This window comes from Mizuhopecten yessoensis, unplaced genomic scaffold, assembly GCF_002113885.1.
Source record: "Mizuhopecten yessoensis strain PY_sf001 unplaced genomic scaffold, ASM211388v2 scaffold10925, whole genome shotgun sequence".
Lineage (NCBI taxonomy): Eukaryota > Metazoa > Mollusca > Bivalvia > Pectinida > Pectinidae > Mizuhopecten > Mizuhopecten yessoensis.
In genome coordinates this window covers 24,040-41,588 of record NW_018408790.1, presented here as the reverse complement: position 1 = coordinate 41,588, position 17,549 = coordinate 24,040, and the positions used below count along the sequence as shown (strand labels likewise).

The window sequence follows — 17,549 nt, the reverse complement described above, 5'->3', positions numbered from 1 at the left end:
TTTCTATCACACTAAAATCTATACTACTTAAAACATGAATTAGTTATTGAACCAATTTCCACAAAGCTTCCATCATCTTTTTAGCTTAACAACTCATTACAGCAAATGCACTGAATTATTTGTTCTCTTTCAAAATGAGTAAAAGAGCCATCTACTGTACAATCTATGGCGTAAAAGGCATTTGCCCCCGTTCTTCCATATGTTATTAATTTTTTCTTAACTTAACCCTTTCACCCCTATGTAACTTTAGTAGACTCTACCATGGATTGATCTGGATGAGTCCATTATTGTCTACAGGATTGTAAGGATTGAGGAATGGTTTCCCTTTGAGAAAATAGGAACTGAAGGCAAACTCATGGTTAAGATGTTTTATGAAGCTGAAGCTTGGTCAAGTTATTTTAGTTGTACATGGAGAAATATTAACAATTCTTACTAAACAATGAAAGTTTTTAATTTTTCCACAGAAGGATTCAGCAAGTACAGTGAAATGGCATAGAAATTGTGAAAATTAGTTCAATATGTCATTTACTTACTCAAAAACTTGGAAATAAAATGTGGAGGGGTTACACAGTAGATACCAGGTATTGACATGTACACTGTATATATATAGACATTCACATAGAATATATTGTCATTTACACAGTAGTTAGATATTGACATTTAAACAGTAGATATTGTGATATACACAGTAGATATTGTGATATACCCAGTAGATATTGTGATATACACAGTAGGTATTGTGATATACACAGTAGATATTGTGATATTCACAGTAGATATTGTGATATGCACAGTTGATATTGTGATATACACAGTAGATATCGTGATATGCACAGTAGATATTGTGATATGCACAACATCTACTGTGTAAATCACAATATCTACTGTGCATATCACGATATCTACTGTGTATATCACAATATATACTGTGCATATCACAATATCTACTGTGTATAGCACAATATCTACTGTGCATATCACAACATCTACTGTGCATATCACAATATCTACTGTGCATATGCACAGTAGATATTGTGATATACACAGTAGATGTTGTGATACACTCAGTAGATAATGTCATTTACACAGTAGATATTGACACCAAGTACTAGGATTTGGTGTTAGGCTTGGGGTTAGACTTGTTGCTAGGGGTGCCTCTCCTAGTTGTCATGGCAGCAGATCCTGTAGAATTATCTCTGCTCAATTGTGGTGAAGCAGAATGTGTTCTATTATCAGTTCTAGTTGGGATTCTACCTGGACTGGCTGTTGAAGGTTTTGGTGGTGTACTTCGAGGTTTCACAGAGCAAGGAGGCTGTTTTGAAGCAATTTTGAGCTGCTGCAGCAATTCATCAGACATGACTTGTTTCATTGTGTAATCAAAATGGCATATGATACAGTCCGTATGTACCTGAAATAGAAATGCATTTAAAAAAAAATCCCTTAAATGTCGAAATATTTTCTTTGTTATATTACTTGAATGCTTATTAAACTCTTTTAATAAAACCCACAAAGATACCCTCGCTTACAGAGCAACTTACAATTGACGACATCCAAATTCTATTTATAGTAACAGTAAGCTTAGAAAGATTATTAGAAGTGTGTTTGTGAACATATATGTGAGTTTTAATGAAAGTAGGATGAGAAATGAAGTCTGGCAAGAGATGACACCAAAATTCTATTTATAGTGACAACGACCTTGTTTATGTCCCCAGAATCTTGAAACGTGAATATGTACAAGAGATGATGCTTGTGAACACAGACCCTAAATTTCGTGATCACTGGAAAGGAAATTAAGTCAGTAGATTGATGACGATGTTGAGGATTAACATAAATATGGACAGATTCTTATTTAACTTCCTCTAGAGATTATGATTAGTATGCCTTTGGGGCTAGCAGATCATACATTGATAATTTGTCACATTTACTCCAGATCAACTATCGTGGCCCATATGTAGACTTCCACATAAGTCTGACTTACACAACACTACTTCAGGAGATTGATTGTGCTAATATAAATACAAACAAACCTGAATTCAGAGACCACATTTAATACAGTGATCTCTTAACACAGGTGGTCTCTTTATACAGGTTTAGTTAAAAGGGAAATTACTGTAATTTGTTTTTTTGAAAATGGTGTGTTAACACAGGTGGTCTTTTTATAGAGGTGGTCTCTAAACACATTTTTTTTTAAAGAGGTCATCCTTTAATAGAGGTGGTCTTTTCACAGAGTCGTCTTTAAAAGATATGGTCTCTTAACACAGGTGGTCTCCCGAGCAGGTATGACAACATTTACAGAATATGCTTACCTTATCTGATTTTCTCTGCCACTTTTCTTGAATTTCAAATTTAGTATCAACACCAAACTGACCTGAAATCAAACAACGATGATTATAAAAATATAACTAACAAATACCCTGGAATGGCATTGGCTGAAATCTTCTTTTTCCAGGGCTTGATACTGACCTCAGGACACATAAAGCATGGGTGAGTATATCCAAACAGAGCATGGGTTTTTCCCAGAGGTTTTCCAAGGGGGCCATGTGTGAATTTATTTATAATTAGTGAAGAGAATTGTTTTTGTCTCAATGTTATATTTGTCAACGAGATGTTTTTGCCCTCAAATACAGTATATAGCTTGACTACCTAATAATGACTGTCTTCCTTTTCAATAGTGATGAACCTTACTAATCTAAATTTTTCATCCCAAAGAAAAGTAGAAAGAAAATTAATGCTATTTCATCATTCTACATACATGTACATGTAGTAAGTCAATCGCCTACTTTGAGTGACAGATTATGTGTTGGCTTATTGCAGGATATTATACATTGTACATTCTGTATAATGTATTATCACATAATGTACTGTGTTATCCAGTGAATAAACCCATGTCATATTTTTCTGCGTATCATATTAACCCATGTAATAATATGACCCAGCTATCAGCCCTGTGATTGGTTGTAAGTTTCAATTGTTTCAATTGTGACGTCACACCAAGGACAAGTACATGACGTCACAGACTTACGCACTGGAGTCAAAATGTCAGCTTTTTACATTTCAAGGTTGCATGAAAATTGTCGTTTTACACGAATAAATGCCACAGATTGATTACGTAATAAAAAGGATCTTACATTCATTTTCATTTCATATGAAATTTATGAAACTCGCCACAATTTTTTAAATTCTTACACTTGTTTCATAAATCTCATATGAAAGAGAAACCCATGTAAGATCCTATATAATATTTATATATATATGACCTTTGACCTTTACTGATGACCTCTATCAAACACTAGGCTGTATACCTACCAGTTAACCACTGGACAGAGAAATAACAGCTGGCCTTGAGTGCATTAATATTTGACACATAGCCAAGCCAGATCTTGCCTTGGAGGGCGCGCACCATCACCGTCCGACCTGCAAATTAACATATAGAGTATGTATACCTACAGCCCAATAAAACCCAAACTACATTTACACTTTTAGGTACGTAAGAAAAACCTTCCAATTTTGTAAACACTTGCAAGCACGCCATATAACATATATATAATTATTATATAAAATTCTCTCTAAGAAAACATTTCAAGCTAAGACCCCAGCTCCTAAAATGTGCATGTTTATTAGATAAATGTAATGGCTCATTCAGAAATAAATATTTAGTATTTTTTGTGACTTTCAACACCAACTATACAAAATGTTAACAAAAAATTTTATCCACCATATATATTAGTTATAAGTATTTACCTGTGCCTCACCCACTCCAGACATACAATAGCCCTGTAAGGATCTGTTAGAACATTTCTTTGCTTCCAAACTAACATGGCTGAATTAAGATATTTATAGAGGAATATAGGTTGTATGTCTGAATTTTGTACTAAGTTGAAAATTCAATGGTTGAATATCAATAATATATACATAGTTGAATATTTATTTCTTGTGACTTTTAATGAATAATTTCCATTTCAATGAATTTAAAATGTCTTACTTATGATACCATATATATACCTTAAGAAAAGGTCAAGGTGACTTTGGACATCTTGACCTCGACATCACAGACCACTAGTACTCACCTTGGGTCATGGTTTGAGGGTAGAAGGTGACCAGACTAAGAATAGGAAGACCGTCCTGTCCCATTGGTACTTCTTCACTATCTTCTGATGGCTCCCTGTAAAATAACGACAAGAATACCGTAAAAGCATATATTTTCGTTGGGGTTAAATTTCGCTGTTTTTGTTTGAGGACAAATTCGTTGGGAGTACATTTCGTGGAATCAATATTTTAAAAACCCTGGGGTTTTTTCTGGTGAGTAAGAAGATTAAATTGACAGGCGTGACGACACAGTGTAGGTAAATATAGTACAGGTAAGACAGCTGGGCGAGATTTACTCACTCGATGGGTATCAGTCAAATCCATCATGTTCTATAGTTATATACATGGAGCGACGTAACTGTGTTAGTATAACGCTTTATTGACACGCTGATATCATAAGTGTTTACCTCTGTGCCTGTGACATAATTACACCATTACTCATGACTTGTGTCTAAATGTAAATACAACATTTGTTTTATAAAACTACGAAATAAACAAAATTAAATCCCCAAGGAAATATTGTATGAAAAAGACACAGACAAGTGTGGAATGGCACAAAGTTTATACAAGCAAGTTACACACCAAATAATTATTTTTTGGGTTTAGGCAACCTTACACATTATAAGAGTGATTTGTATTGGAGTTAAGGTTGTATGCTACCTTACACATTATACCAATGATTTGTATTAGAGTTAAGGTTGTATATATATATGCTACCTTACACATTATACCAGTGATTTGTATTAGAGTTAAGGCTGTATGCTACCTTACACATTATACCAGTGATTTCTATTAGAGTTAAGGTTGTATGCTACCGTACACATTATACGTGTGATTTGTATTAGAGTTAAGGTTGTATGCTACCTTACACACTATACCAGTGATTTGAGTTAGAGTTAAGGTTGTATGCTACCTTACACATTATACCAGTGATTTGAGTTGAGTTAAGGTTGTATGCTACTTAACATACTATATTCTGTGAATTGTGTTAAAGTTAAGGTCATATGCTACCTCACACATTTTACATGTGATTTGAGTTACACTTAAGGTGGTATGCTACCATATAAATTTCATCTTTGATTTGTGTGTTAGGGTTAAGGTTATATGCTACCTTACACATAATACCTGTGATTTGTGTTCAAGTTTATCATATAAGGTTACCAAAAATGTTGAGCCTATATTAATTGCTTAATTGTCATATATGTATCTGCTTTGCACCACTGGGCAAAAAAACACAAAATCATTTGAGGTATTCTCATACTTGACCTTTGAAAGAAAAGAAGGAAAAAAATTGATACAAAAATCTGTTATAAATTATGTAGTTATGAGTCAACACAAAGAATCGTGACGCGACCGAATAGGACACACATGGGTAACACTTTGTGCCCTCATATAAAATGGCAGGGGCATAAAGAACAAGCGGACAGAAATATTTACCTGTCTGCTACTGATGCTGCTGGTGTTGCTGGTGTTGCTGCTGCCCCGGTTTCTCTACTGGATGATCCTTGTGAGGGACTTGGTGTAGGGGAACGGGACCTTTCAGGATGTAAAGTTATTGTCCTGGAATATGTACCTGGAGATGTGTTTGTAAATGTACTTCCACTTGTCGTAGTACCTGTTAACCTGGAGTTAGAAGTGGAAGCAACAGTCTGAGACCCGGAAGTATCCGTCCTCGTATTTGGTGCAGACGTTACCACCGCTGAAACCGGAGCTGCAGTTATAGATTCCAGTGAGGACGAGCTACTACTTGAAAGTCTTGACTGGGCTCCTGGACGTCGGCCAGGATGTTTAACAACATTATTTAAAGACTTATTCACAGAGGGAACCACCGCCATAACTTTCTTTTTGTCCATCGTTTGTTTCCGATCCTTTGAATTTTTCGTTGATTCCTGACTTGTACCCGCCGAGTTAAAATCAATGTCGAATAGTCCAGACAATGAATTGTTGGAATTGAAAGTCTTTCTTGTCATGCTCCTGTTACCCTCAGCCAGTGACACGACAGAGGTTATCACGGGGAGGCTGGACATGGAAGACGACACACCTGGGACACTTGAAGTGGAGGACGAGGAGAATGCTGAGTCTGTCGAAGAGTTTGCTAAGGAGGTTGATGGTGATGTAGCCGAGGGCTCAGTGGAGACTCGAGCTTTCTTGGAGGGCTTTGTAGGAGAACGCACTGCAAAACAACAGTTCCTCTTCTATCAGAACATTCATTATATTATATCCTGATAAACTTTTACCAGGAGTGTTCATATATAACTTCATGTTTTAAGTTATAGCTAGCTCCCTGGTAGATTTTGCAAAATTCTACTAGCATCAGCTTTATTTTCATATAAGGTATACAATGTTTTCACTAGCTTGACATGAAATCTACTCACCCTGAAGACAGTACACCCCTGTTTACACTGTGAAATATTCACCTTTTGCCAGTATCTGCCCAGTGTTTTTTTCTCCCATCAGATGTGATAATACTATTACTTATAAGCTGTGTGCCAATAGTCACTATCACTGTTAAGGACTAGGGGCCTTAAAAGGTAATTTCCAGCCTCATCAGGGATTCAGAATTAGTAGTTCTATTTGTAGTATTAGATAAATGAAGTACACAAATATGAAATTTCAAATTCATTGGACAACTGGTGAAGGAGATATATACAAAACTTGAAAGGAATGAATTAAAAAATTAAAAAGTTCTTGCAATTACATTGTACTACACAATGCCCTTTTTTGGCAATAAAAGGAGCATAACTCCACCAAAAAGGCACGTTAACTTCTGAAATGCAAACTTGTCTGAGCTATAATGGTATGCAATATGTGTATCAAGTTTGAGTTTAATCAACCCAAGGAAACTCAAGTTATCGCACGGACACCTTGTTTTGGACCAAGCAACCGACGACACCGACAAAGTAATACCTATATGTCGCCTGCAACAAAAAATGTCTCCGCTATCGAGCTATTTCACCATCAGTACACTTAATGCTGGAAACAATGATGGTTGCACGGACTAATAATGTTCGGAAGTAAATATGTACGTTGTGCTGTGGACGTTTGGGACTTACCTGTGCCTGGGGACACAGAACGGTCCTTTTCTTTTCTCTTTTCTGCCGTTTTTTGACTGGATTTACCTCTTCCTGTAAATTAAACAATTCTTTAATAACTTATTTACAAATGTATAAAAGTCTTTGCAAGGATCAGCATTTTCGTGTTTGGAAACCTTGGCTGAAAGCTCCTCACAGGATTAGGCTGTAGTATAGAAATAGAATAATTATACCTAAATGATTCAATTGATTAGGGATCTCTGTATCACTGCCCAAACTGTTACTATACAATGGAAACATGTTTACTAATATGATTATAACTTTGAAAATAATTTCTGAAAATGAAAATCATACCTTGCAGAGAGCTTATATGTGAAATAGCATATATATTCTGTGTCCCGTCTAAACTATATCTGTTGACAAGACAACAAGAATCTTTATTCAAATTAAAAATAAACCAATTAAAACCATGATCATGTGATCAAATATTTTGTTCTATTAATAAAATATATAATACATATCAATACTGTGTAACAGGAAATGTTCGTTGTGTATAAACATTCGTGTTTTTTGGTGGTTGCTATTGAACCACGAATATAACTACAACAAATTTGAATGATATACGTGTCTATTGTGTGTTAACAAAGGATATCCACGAATATTTTACCACGAAACCATCTTTAAGCACAAACATTTGGTGTTATACAGTGTATAGATAGTTCCACAGGTTTTGTACTTATCACTGGCAATAACAAAAGGATTCTGTTAGGAACCAATGAACTTGCATTGGTAGTTCTGTATATGAATCAGAAATACAACAAAACAAAAAACATATCCAAGTGTAAAAGAAACTTATAACAAAGTGGTGTTTGACGACAGAGAAGTTTTGTTGTTAATTCAGGAGATTAATTAAAAAAAAAAAAAAAAAAATCCTCTCGAAATTTAGATTGAATTGTCAGAAATTGTTCAGATATTCCATGGTACAACAATGTAACATAGTAGATATTCCACAGTACAACAATGTAACATGGTAGATATTCCACGGTACAACAATATAACATAGTAGATATACCACGGTACAACAATATAACATGATAGATATTCCATGGGAGAACAATGTAACATGTTACATTGTCGTACCATGGTAGATATTCCAAGGTACAACAATGTAACGTAGATATTCCATGGGACAAAAATGTAACATGGTAGTTATTCCATGGTACGACAATGTAATATGGTAGATGTTCCATGGTACAACAAGGTAACATGGTAGATACTCCATGGGACAACAATGTAACATGCAACAATGTAACATGTTAGATTGTTGTCCCATGGAGTATCTACCATGTTACCTTGTTGTACCATGGAGTATCTACCATGTTACACTGTTGTACCATGGAACATCTACCATGTTACATGGTTGTACTATGGAATATCTACCAGGGTACAACAATGTAAGATGGTAGATATTCCACAGTACAACAATGTAACACGGTAGATATTCCATGTTACATTGTTCTCCCATGGAATATCTATCATGTTATATTGTTGTACCATGGTAGATATTCCACAGTACAACAATGTAACACGGTAGATATTCCATGATAAAACAATGTAACATTGTAGATATTCCACGGTCCAACAATGTAACATGGTAAATATTCCACGGTACAGCAATGTAACCTGGTAGATATTCCATGCTACAGCAATGTAACATGGGAGATATTCCATAGTACAACCATGTAACATGGTAGATTTTCCATGGTACAACATTGTAACATGGTAGATTTTCCATGGTACAACATTGTAACATGGTAGATTTTCCATGGTACGACAATGTCACATGTTAGATATTCAATGGTACAACAATGTGACATGGTAGATATTCTATGGTACAACTATGTAACATGGTAGAAATTCCACGGTAGAACAATGTAATATGGAAGATATTCCATGGTAAAACAATGTAATATGGTAGATGTTCCATAGTACAACAATGCAACATGGTAGATATTAGAAGGTACAACAATGAAATATGGTAGATATTCGATGGTACAACAATGTAACACGGTAGATATTCCATGGCACAACAATGTAACATACAACAATGTAACAGGGTAGATATTCCACGGTCCAACAATGTAACATGTTACATTGTTGCATGTTACATTGTTGTACGATGGAATATCTACCAGGGTACAACAATGTAACATAGTAGATTTTCCAGGGTACAACAATTTAACATGGGAGATATTCCATAGTACAGCAATGTAACATGGTAAATATTCCACGGTACATCAATGTAATATGGTAGGTATTCCACGGTACAATAATGTAATATGGTAGGTATTCCACGGTACAACATTGTAATATGGTAGATATTTCACGGCACAACAATGTAACATGGAATATCTACCGTGTTACATTGTTGTATGATGGAATATCTAACATGTTAGATATTCAATGGTACGACAATGTCACATGTTAGATATTCCATCGTACAACAATTTAACGTGGCAGATATTCCATTGTACATGTACAACAATGTAACAGGGTAGGTATTCCATGGTACAGCAATGTAACCTGGTAGATATTCCATGTTACATTGTTGTACCCTGGAAAATCTACTATGTTACATTGTTGTCCCATGGAATATATACCATGTTATATTGTCGTACCGTGGAATATCGACCATGTTACATTGTCGTCCCATGGTAGATATTCCAGGGTACAACAATTTAACGTGGCAGATATTCCATTGTACAACAATGTAACCTGGTAGATATTCCATCGTACAACAATTTAACATGGGAGATATTCCATGGTATAAAAATGTAACAAGGTAGATATTCCATGGGACAACAATGTAACATTGTAGATATTCCATGGGAGAACAATGTAACATGTTAGATTGTTGTCCCATGGAATATCTGAACAATTTTTTGCAATTTAATCTAAAATTCGGGAGGATTTTTTTTTTTTTTTATTCCCCTAAATAAAAAAAAAAAAAAACCCTCTCAAAATTTAGATTGAATTGTCAGAAATTTTTCAGATATTCCATGGGACAACAATCTAACATGTTACATTTTTGTACGATGGAATATCTGACGTGTTACATTGTCGTACCATGGTAGATATTCCTTGGTACAAAAATGTAACATGGTAGGTATTCCACGGTACAATAATGTAATATGGTAGATAATCCATGGTACAACAATGGAACATGGTAGATATTAGAAGGTACAACAATGAAACATGGTAGATATTCCATGGTACGACAATGTAACATGTTAGATATTCCATCGTACAACAATGTAACATGGTAGATATTCCATGGTACGACAATGTAACATGTTAGATATTCCATGGTACATGTACAACAATGTCACGTAGTAGATATTCCATGGAACAACAATGTAACATGGTAGATATTCAATGGTACGACAATGTAACATGCTAGATATTCCATGGTACATGTACAACAATATCTACTACGTGACATTGTTGTACATGTACAATGGAATATCTAACATGTTACATTGTCGTCCCATGGTAGATATTCCATGGTACATGTACAACAATATCTACTACGTGACATTGTTGTACATGTACAATGGAATATCTAACATGTTACATTGTCGTACCGTGGAATATCTACCATGTTACATTTTTGTACCATGGAATATCTACCATGTTGAATTGTTGTACCATGGAATATCTACCATGGTACGACAATGTAACATGGTAGATATTCCATGGTACAACAATGTTACATGGCAGAAATCCTCTTAGTAAATTAAATTTCTTTGTCCTTGTCTCTAACAAATAGGAACATTTGAAACAAAGAAAAATTCTAATAAAAAATGTGTGTATTCTTGTCGATTTCTGCGGCATTGTTCATACCCGAATTGTTTGTTGATACTGTATACCGGCAAATGTTCGTCCAATCAAACTTTCGACCTTGCGCTCTTAAAATCCATATTTCCCCAGTTTTAAATTTGCCCTCCACATTTCATTACTATGTCTACGATGTTGTTACCTAATGTTCGCTGTGATAATAAAGTCAGGCTCATAGGGGAGGGTATAAATTAAACTCCAGAGAAAATGTCCCAGTAAACAGTATTGATTCACGGAGATTAAAAGTCTAATTATTACGTTTTCACACCGGTCGAACATTTCAATGTTCAGTTCTTTCAAAAAACAAATATCTTTAATGGTACAAGTTTACAAACCACACAACCTTTGACATGAAAATTCTAACCAATAATTTCGACTTGATGCTTCATCCGACATCAAACATTGGAAGAAAAATTTCTTTAAACTCAGCTTCTTCGTGAGTTCCAGCAATATACATGGAATTTCAATGAAAACCTTCAATTGAGGAATTTTCTCAAGTGAAGGAATGTTACATGATTTTTCTTGGGTTAGTAATTATATAAGGTACGAGGTATATATAGTTTATTTCAGAGACATGCCCAAGTTTTTTACAAAGGCTCCTTAACTAATTCACCCCTGACCTGACCTGAAGACAAATTTGAACTCTTCCAATTCAAATGTTGGAATAGTTCATTATAGAATTTCAGGGGTGAATGAGTTAACTTACATTTCCCACTGGGTCGCTGCCGAGAAATGTTCCCTCAATCTTATTACATAGACAGTTTGGAACTTTTAAATGATGCAATATTTAGTTTAGGTTATTAGAAGTTAGTGTACTACAAAGTTAATAAACATTAGTACATTATTTCACTTATGAAGAAAGGATAATAGAATAGCAAACTAAAGCTGCAATAACATCTGTCGAGTGTGAAACTGTCTCGTCCCAATTAACCCACATATATATATAGGTAACCGTAAGTCACATTGTCTTTTGATGAATTATGGTGGTGCTGCTGAAATGGTGCTGCTGAAATAATTGTGTGTGATGAAGATGAATGAGTGTAAAGGAAAATAGGAAACATGAATCTTAACGTTCAAAATGGATTGAAATCAAACAAGTTATGAAAAAGATGTAATTTCAAATAATGTTAAAAAGTACAAGAAAGTTGAAATGCAAAAATAAAACTTGACCAAAACAAAGTAATAATTAAAGCTGAGTTCCCTTGATGCAGCCATGAACATTAAAAAATACCATTCAAACCTTATATATTGACCTAAATATAGATATTCCCATATAATTTCGATAGTGAGGTGTCTGTGTCGACAGCGTAGACAAGATTCCTGGAACAGCTTAATGTCACCAAAATGTTTGATTCTTATGGTTGTCTCATGTTAATTGAGGTGGGAGGAGAAGCTTCAAAATGACGGTGATTGAATCATGTTCATAGCTCTATGAACACAATCTCTCCTGCAGTGCAGTGAAAATGTAAGTATTTTTTTTTAATCTTTTCTTCTCCTCAAAAAAAATAAAAAAAAATTGTTTTGTAAAATTATGTGTTCTAGTATTCCAGCTGTTTCATAATCATTCTGCTTCAGCTGAAAACAACTTTCAAAATGGCTGGATTAAGGAGACTCAACAGCAATGCAAAGCAGGTTATGTTTTCAGTCATCTTTTTTAATTGGAACTGACACATCAGATGAGGATGAAATATTTGAAGTGAATTCATATTTTTCAACGTTCTGGGGCCATTTACTGTTGTTTTATTTATTACCTTAAACATTCAAACAGCTGATAAGATAACGCATGAGGGAGACTATACTGGTGGTGTCAGAACATTAACGACACATCATTTAGGACTGGGTCAAAAAATTATTTAGGACTGGGTAGAAAAGTTGGGGTTTTCTGTTTTTTTCTTTTTCTTTAATAAGACTTAGAGTTGAAAAACAGCATAACAAAGAAAGTATAACCGTTTCACCCCTATGCAACTTTAGTAGTCTCTCCCATGCATTGATCTGGATGAGTCCATTTTGGTCTACAGCGGTGAAAGCTGGATTAATGAAGATGGATTATTACACGAAGTCTCGTTTTGACATAGCATCAAATATATCCTAAAATATTGACATGAAGTAAATGTAGATAAAATGTGTAGATTATTTACTAAAACCTTGTATTGATGACACATTCCCCTATCAACTTGTTTAAATGATGATAATTTATAATTGTGCAGATTTTAAATAAAGACTTTTGAACAGTTTTAAGAGTGAAGTTACAAAATAGATTTTTGCGATAATACACATGGACTCCACACTTTATTTATTAATTGTATAAACATTCTTTTATCTAATCCAGATACAAATTTCATCAAATATCACATCTACAGTAAGTTCCTCAGATGATTTAATACAAACAATATTGCAAATCAAAAACAAAAAATCCAAACAAAAATTCTGAATCAGAAGTATCTTTTGCCAAATGGTCAAAGTTAGGAAAAAAGTACCGTGACTTCCTTTTTTATTTTAGACATTTAAGATACATGTTGGCCACAAAGTACGACTACGCAAAAAAGTAAGATTTTAAAACATATAATGATCCATTGACTTAAGGGTCCCCGTACCACTACCAAAAACTTTAACTTCATATTGGAAACTCTTTTTTCCGGCATGGTTATAGTATAGCTTTGATAAATCATTCTAAAAAGAAAACCATACCTTGAGGGACTTTCATGAGAAATAATGAAATGAAACGATCAAAATATAATCAACAAGTGTTCTGAGCGTAAAAAATTTAGCAGGGCTAGACTGGGATTTGAACCCTAGACTTCAGACTGTTATACTATCGCTCTTATCATAATTGATTGAACAACCCAGTCAACTGAAATCTCCTGGCCCAATTGTGCTACTGTGATATCCAAACGGAAGTTAAGGGGAGGTAACTCTACATACGAAAAACCACAGTGCAGCGGGGCAGGGACAACTATCTTTTTCAATCATTGTTTAAAATCAACAACTATGAACATGTCAACAATAGCCGAAACTAACCTGTTGGGTCAGCGCAGATCATCTTGAACTTCCAAACTGAACAGTAATACAGAAAATACCTTTTTGTCAGACATCATTGCCTCAAAAATATGATCTGATACCATTGTCTTGTACTCAGTATCTTCTGGATAATTTGGAACGAGAAAACTTTTAAATTTGTTTTCTGTTCCTACATACTTCCTTGTTTGACCATTCTGACTTATAAAAGCAGGATGAATTATTAATAGAAATGAAAACTTAAAAAGTCACATTTTACAAATCAGAAAACATTACAAGACTCCAACATATGCATACTTGTAACAATCAATGAAATTTCCAAAATAGAAATTCCGGCTTTCCTCCACCACCACAACATGGCACGTCCTTAAATAACCATGGCTGTTAATAGGATGTAAAACACAAACAAACCAATCCAAAGTTATAGATCTTCCCAAATATTTGAGCGCAAAAATTGGAAATACAACAGTTTTCTTTGTATGGACTCATAGAAAACAAGAGGCCCAAGGGCCTTAGCGGTCACCTGAGTTATATTATAGGTACTGTAGTTCAATTTCATTGTTGAGATGTGATGTGGAAATCAACATGTAAACAAAGTGAAATACAATACTTGTCATCTCACTCGAAGGATAAGAACTTTAAAATCTATTCAAATAAATGATTTTGCTATTGAGACATTGCTTTATAAACCAAGGAGAACAGATGACCAAAGGGTAATAAAACTAACAATTTGTATAATGCACCTAAGGGCATTTCCATCCATAAAAGAAACTTAAACTTGTGCATCTGAGTGCAGGGATTTTTTAAAATATCAGCCATTTCCCCCTTTTTGGCCCCATCCCTCCATCCCCTGGGGCAATGATGGATCTTGTTTTTGCATACCATCTAGTTGCCATCTCATCACAATCATTCCAACCAAGTTTGAATAATTTCTTCCTGATAGTAGACAAAATATACCAAAAGTTTAATTTCCCTATATATATACTATAGTAAACTTTACCCCCTCCCCAAGGGAAAGCGGATGGCCCAGGGTTACTGAAATATTTACAATTTAAATAATGATGATCTTTCCATCAATGCAGAGAAATTGACTGTAGTACCTCCGAGTCTGGAGAAAAGATTTTTGAAATATTGGTTAATTTTCCCATTGGAGCACGCCCTGGCCCCTGGGGTTGGGGTAGGAATCCAGATTTTACGATGTTGTAGCCTCATCTGCCAAGGATGATTTTGACCAAGTTTGAAAAAATTTCATCCACTGGTTCTTGAGAAGAAGTCGAAAATGTAAAAAGTTTACGCACGACATATGCTTATACAAGCAAAGCTCAGGTGACCTATAAAGGAAATAAATCTTCTGAAATTTAAAGCTGGGGAAATATTTTAAATGACTGATGAGTGAAAATTAAGCCATGCAAAATTATCGCAATGAGTAATATTTGTAATGATTTGAACTGATGAGAAATGCAAGCAAGCCAATACAAAAGCATTAATTAATGAATGTTTTAATTAACAGCAGCAACAGATGAGCTGGGAATTTCCCGTCGGTTACCTTTGTGCTTTTTTTTGTGATCCCTATACCAGCAATCATCAAAATCTCTCGTTTTTTTCTGCAGCGGATGATTTTTCGAACACATGTCTTTGACACTGGTGCGTACAATAGATTGCACATCTGAAACAAGGCCGATATTTCTCCATTTCTAGTCTACAGGCAGCTAAATTCAATCGTAGCCATACATTGGTGTGCAACTTCATGTAGTACTGATTCCAATGTGAGAGTGACACTGCTATACATTCATTAACCTTGTATAAGGAAACATGGATGTTTGTTTCCTCGAGATTTTATACCAAAATTGAAAAAAAAAAACATATAAAAGAATATCAACTGTTTGCATATATATATATCAGGCCACATAAAAATAAAATCTTGTGTTTCCTCTTTTTTGGCGTTAAGTGATCTACACTGTTGAAGTCTGAACTTCTGCTCTATATATATAAGCATAGTAAAACATGTTCCAAAATTTAAAAAAAAAATATACCTACCTACCAACCCTAGGATGATAGCGGAAACACAAGATTTTTTTGATTTTTTCCGTCTAACTCAAATTTGATCAGGTGAAGGAAATGCAATCTGATGCAACATGATCACATGAAAGGGCAACATGATCTAGGTCATGGAATTTTTCTAATCCAATCAGAAACGCTCTATGCGGACGATGTATTACAATGATAACTGCACTATAAGCATTTGCCCGTTGTAATTATCTGCAGTAGTATCAATTCCATCACTACAGACAGCCATTAGTCAGCATTAGTCGTGACAAACAGTGATTCAGAAGGCTAAACTACACCGAGGGTAAAATTCCAGATTTTTATATATTTCAATGGACCAGGCCCCTGTTTCAAAAACATATCTTAACCTGATATTGGAAATGTTGCTGAAGTTATGAAAAAAATCCCTTTCATTCAAATAATGCTTTGCTATCGAAACTTTTGAGTTAAAGGAAACTTTTTAGTCAAGAAATATTCCTCAAGATTTATTTTTTTCAAAGCTACCTACTGAAGTTACCAAAATTCCTTATATATTACCATACATAGTCCTTTCCTTATGTTAAGGAATGCTGTGAAACTGGGGCTAGTTCCTATCAATCTGTACTATATTTTCCCCATCAGTATGCATCCATTTCAATTCTAAATGTGCAGATGATCCATCTGCCCCCAGCGCCACCACACCACCACACCAAGCTCTTGGGATACTTATGATAAGACTCACACAGGAGAAATCTAATCACAATGTGTTCGTAAGCATGATACAAGCATGATTTACCGTTTCTTACCAGTGAGGATGTAGATGTTTGATGACATGGAGTGTTATATACTATCTACAGAGAGTATGTTGTGATGACAGGACCTAAAATTAGGGGATAGTTTCTCCATCCTATTAAAGCAACACAACGAAGACTTTGATTTAATGATCCCCGTACCACTGTCAAAAAAACCCACTCTGCGATCGAACCTTATTTTCTTACATAACTATAGCTTTGATAAATCATTTTTGAAAAGAAAAGTATACTTTGCGGGACTCTTATGAAAACACGATGAAGATGAAATAGACAAAATGTAATCAACAAACGTGTCCCGAGTGTAAAATATTCTGCGGGCCGGACTGGGATTCGAACCCTGGACTTAAAGATTGTTATAAAATCTCTTAAACCGACTGAGCTACCTGGACAATGCAGCTGTACAGGCAGTCCAACTGTACTACAGTTATATCCAAACAGAAGTTAAGGGGAGGTTACTCTATATAGGAAAAACAGAAGTTAAGGGGAGGTTACTCTATATAGGAACAAGAGGGCCTGTATCGCTCACCTGAATATTTAAGCAGTCATAGCAAAATATTCTCATTAAATATTATATTGCACTAAAAATATTTCCCTCGCAAACTTTGTTGGCTCCATCTGTTGAAACTACCAGCAAAATATTATTATAAGATTCTATGCTTTTTGATTCTTCTTCAGAAGTTGC

At 34.8% G+C, this 17,549-nt stretch overlaps 1 protein-coding gene across 5 annotated transcripts in view; it reads right to left on the bottom strand.

Annotated features, from left to right (window-relative positions):
* Window positions 1-1,030: 1,030 nt before the first annotated feature.
* LOC110463762 (location of vulva defective 1-like) overlaps window positions 1,031-17,549 on the bottom strand; it is a 30,399-nt gene continuing 13,880 nt past the window's right edge. For 3 of the 5 annotated variants that reach the window (XM_021518608.1, XM_021518612.1, XM_021518609.1), the window contains exons 10-17: window positions 15,577-15,696; window positions 14,034-14,069; window positions 7,140-7,211; window positions 5,524-6,259; window positions 4,068-4,162; window positions 3,307-3,414; window positions 2,307-2,368; window positions 1,031-1,408 (exon numbers count right to left, since the gene is read on the bottom strand). In XM_021518608.1, the coding sequence (XP_021374283.1) occupies window positions 1,109-1,408; window positions 2,307-2,368; window positions 3,307-3,414; window positions 4,068-4,162; window positions 5,524-6,259; window positions 7,140-7,211; window positions 14,034-14,069; window positions 15,577-15,696 (1,529 nt within the window). In that variant the 3' untranslated portion in view covers window positions 1,031-1,108. The remainder of the gene's footprint in view (window positions 1,409-2,306; window positions 2,369-3,306; window positions 3,415-4,067; window positions 4,163-5,523; window positions 6,260-7,139; window positions 7,212-14,033; window positions 14,070-15,576; window positions 15,697-17,549) is intronic. The other 2 variants (XM_021518610.1, XM_021518611.1) reach the window with 2 other exon arrangements.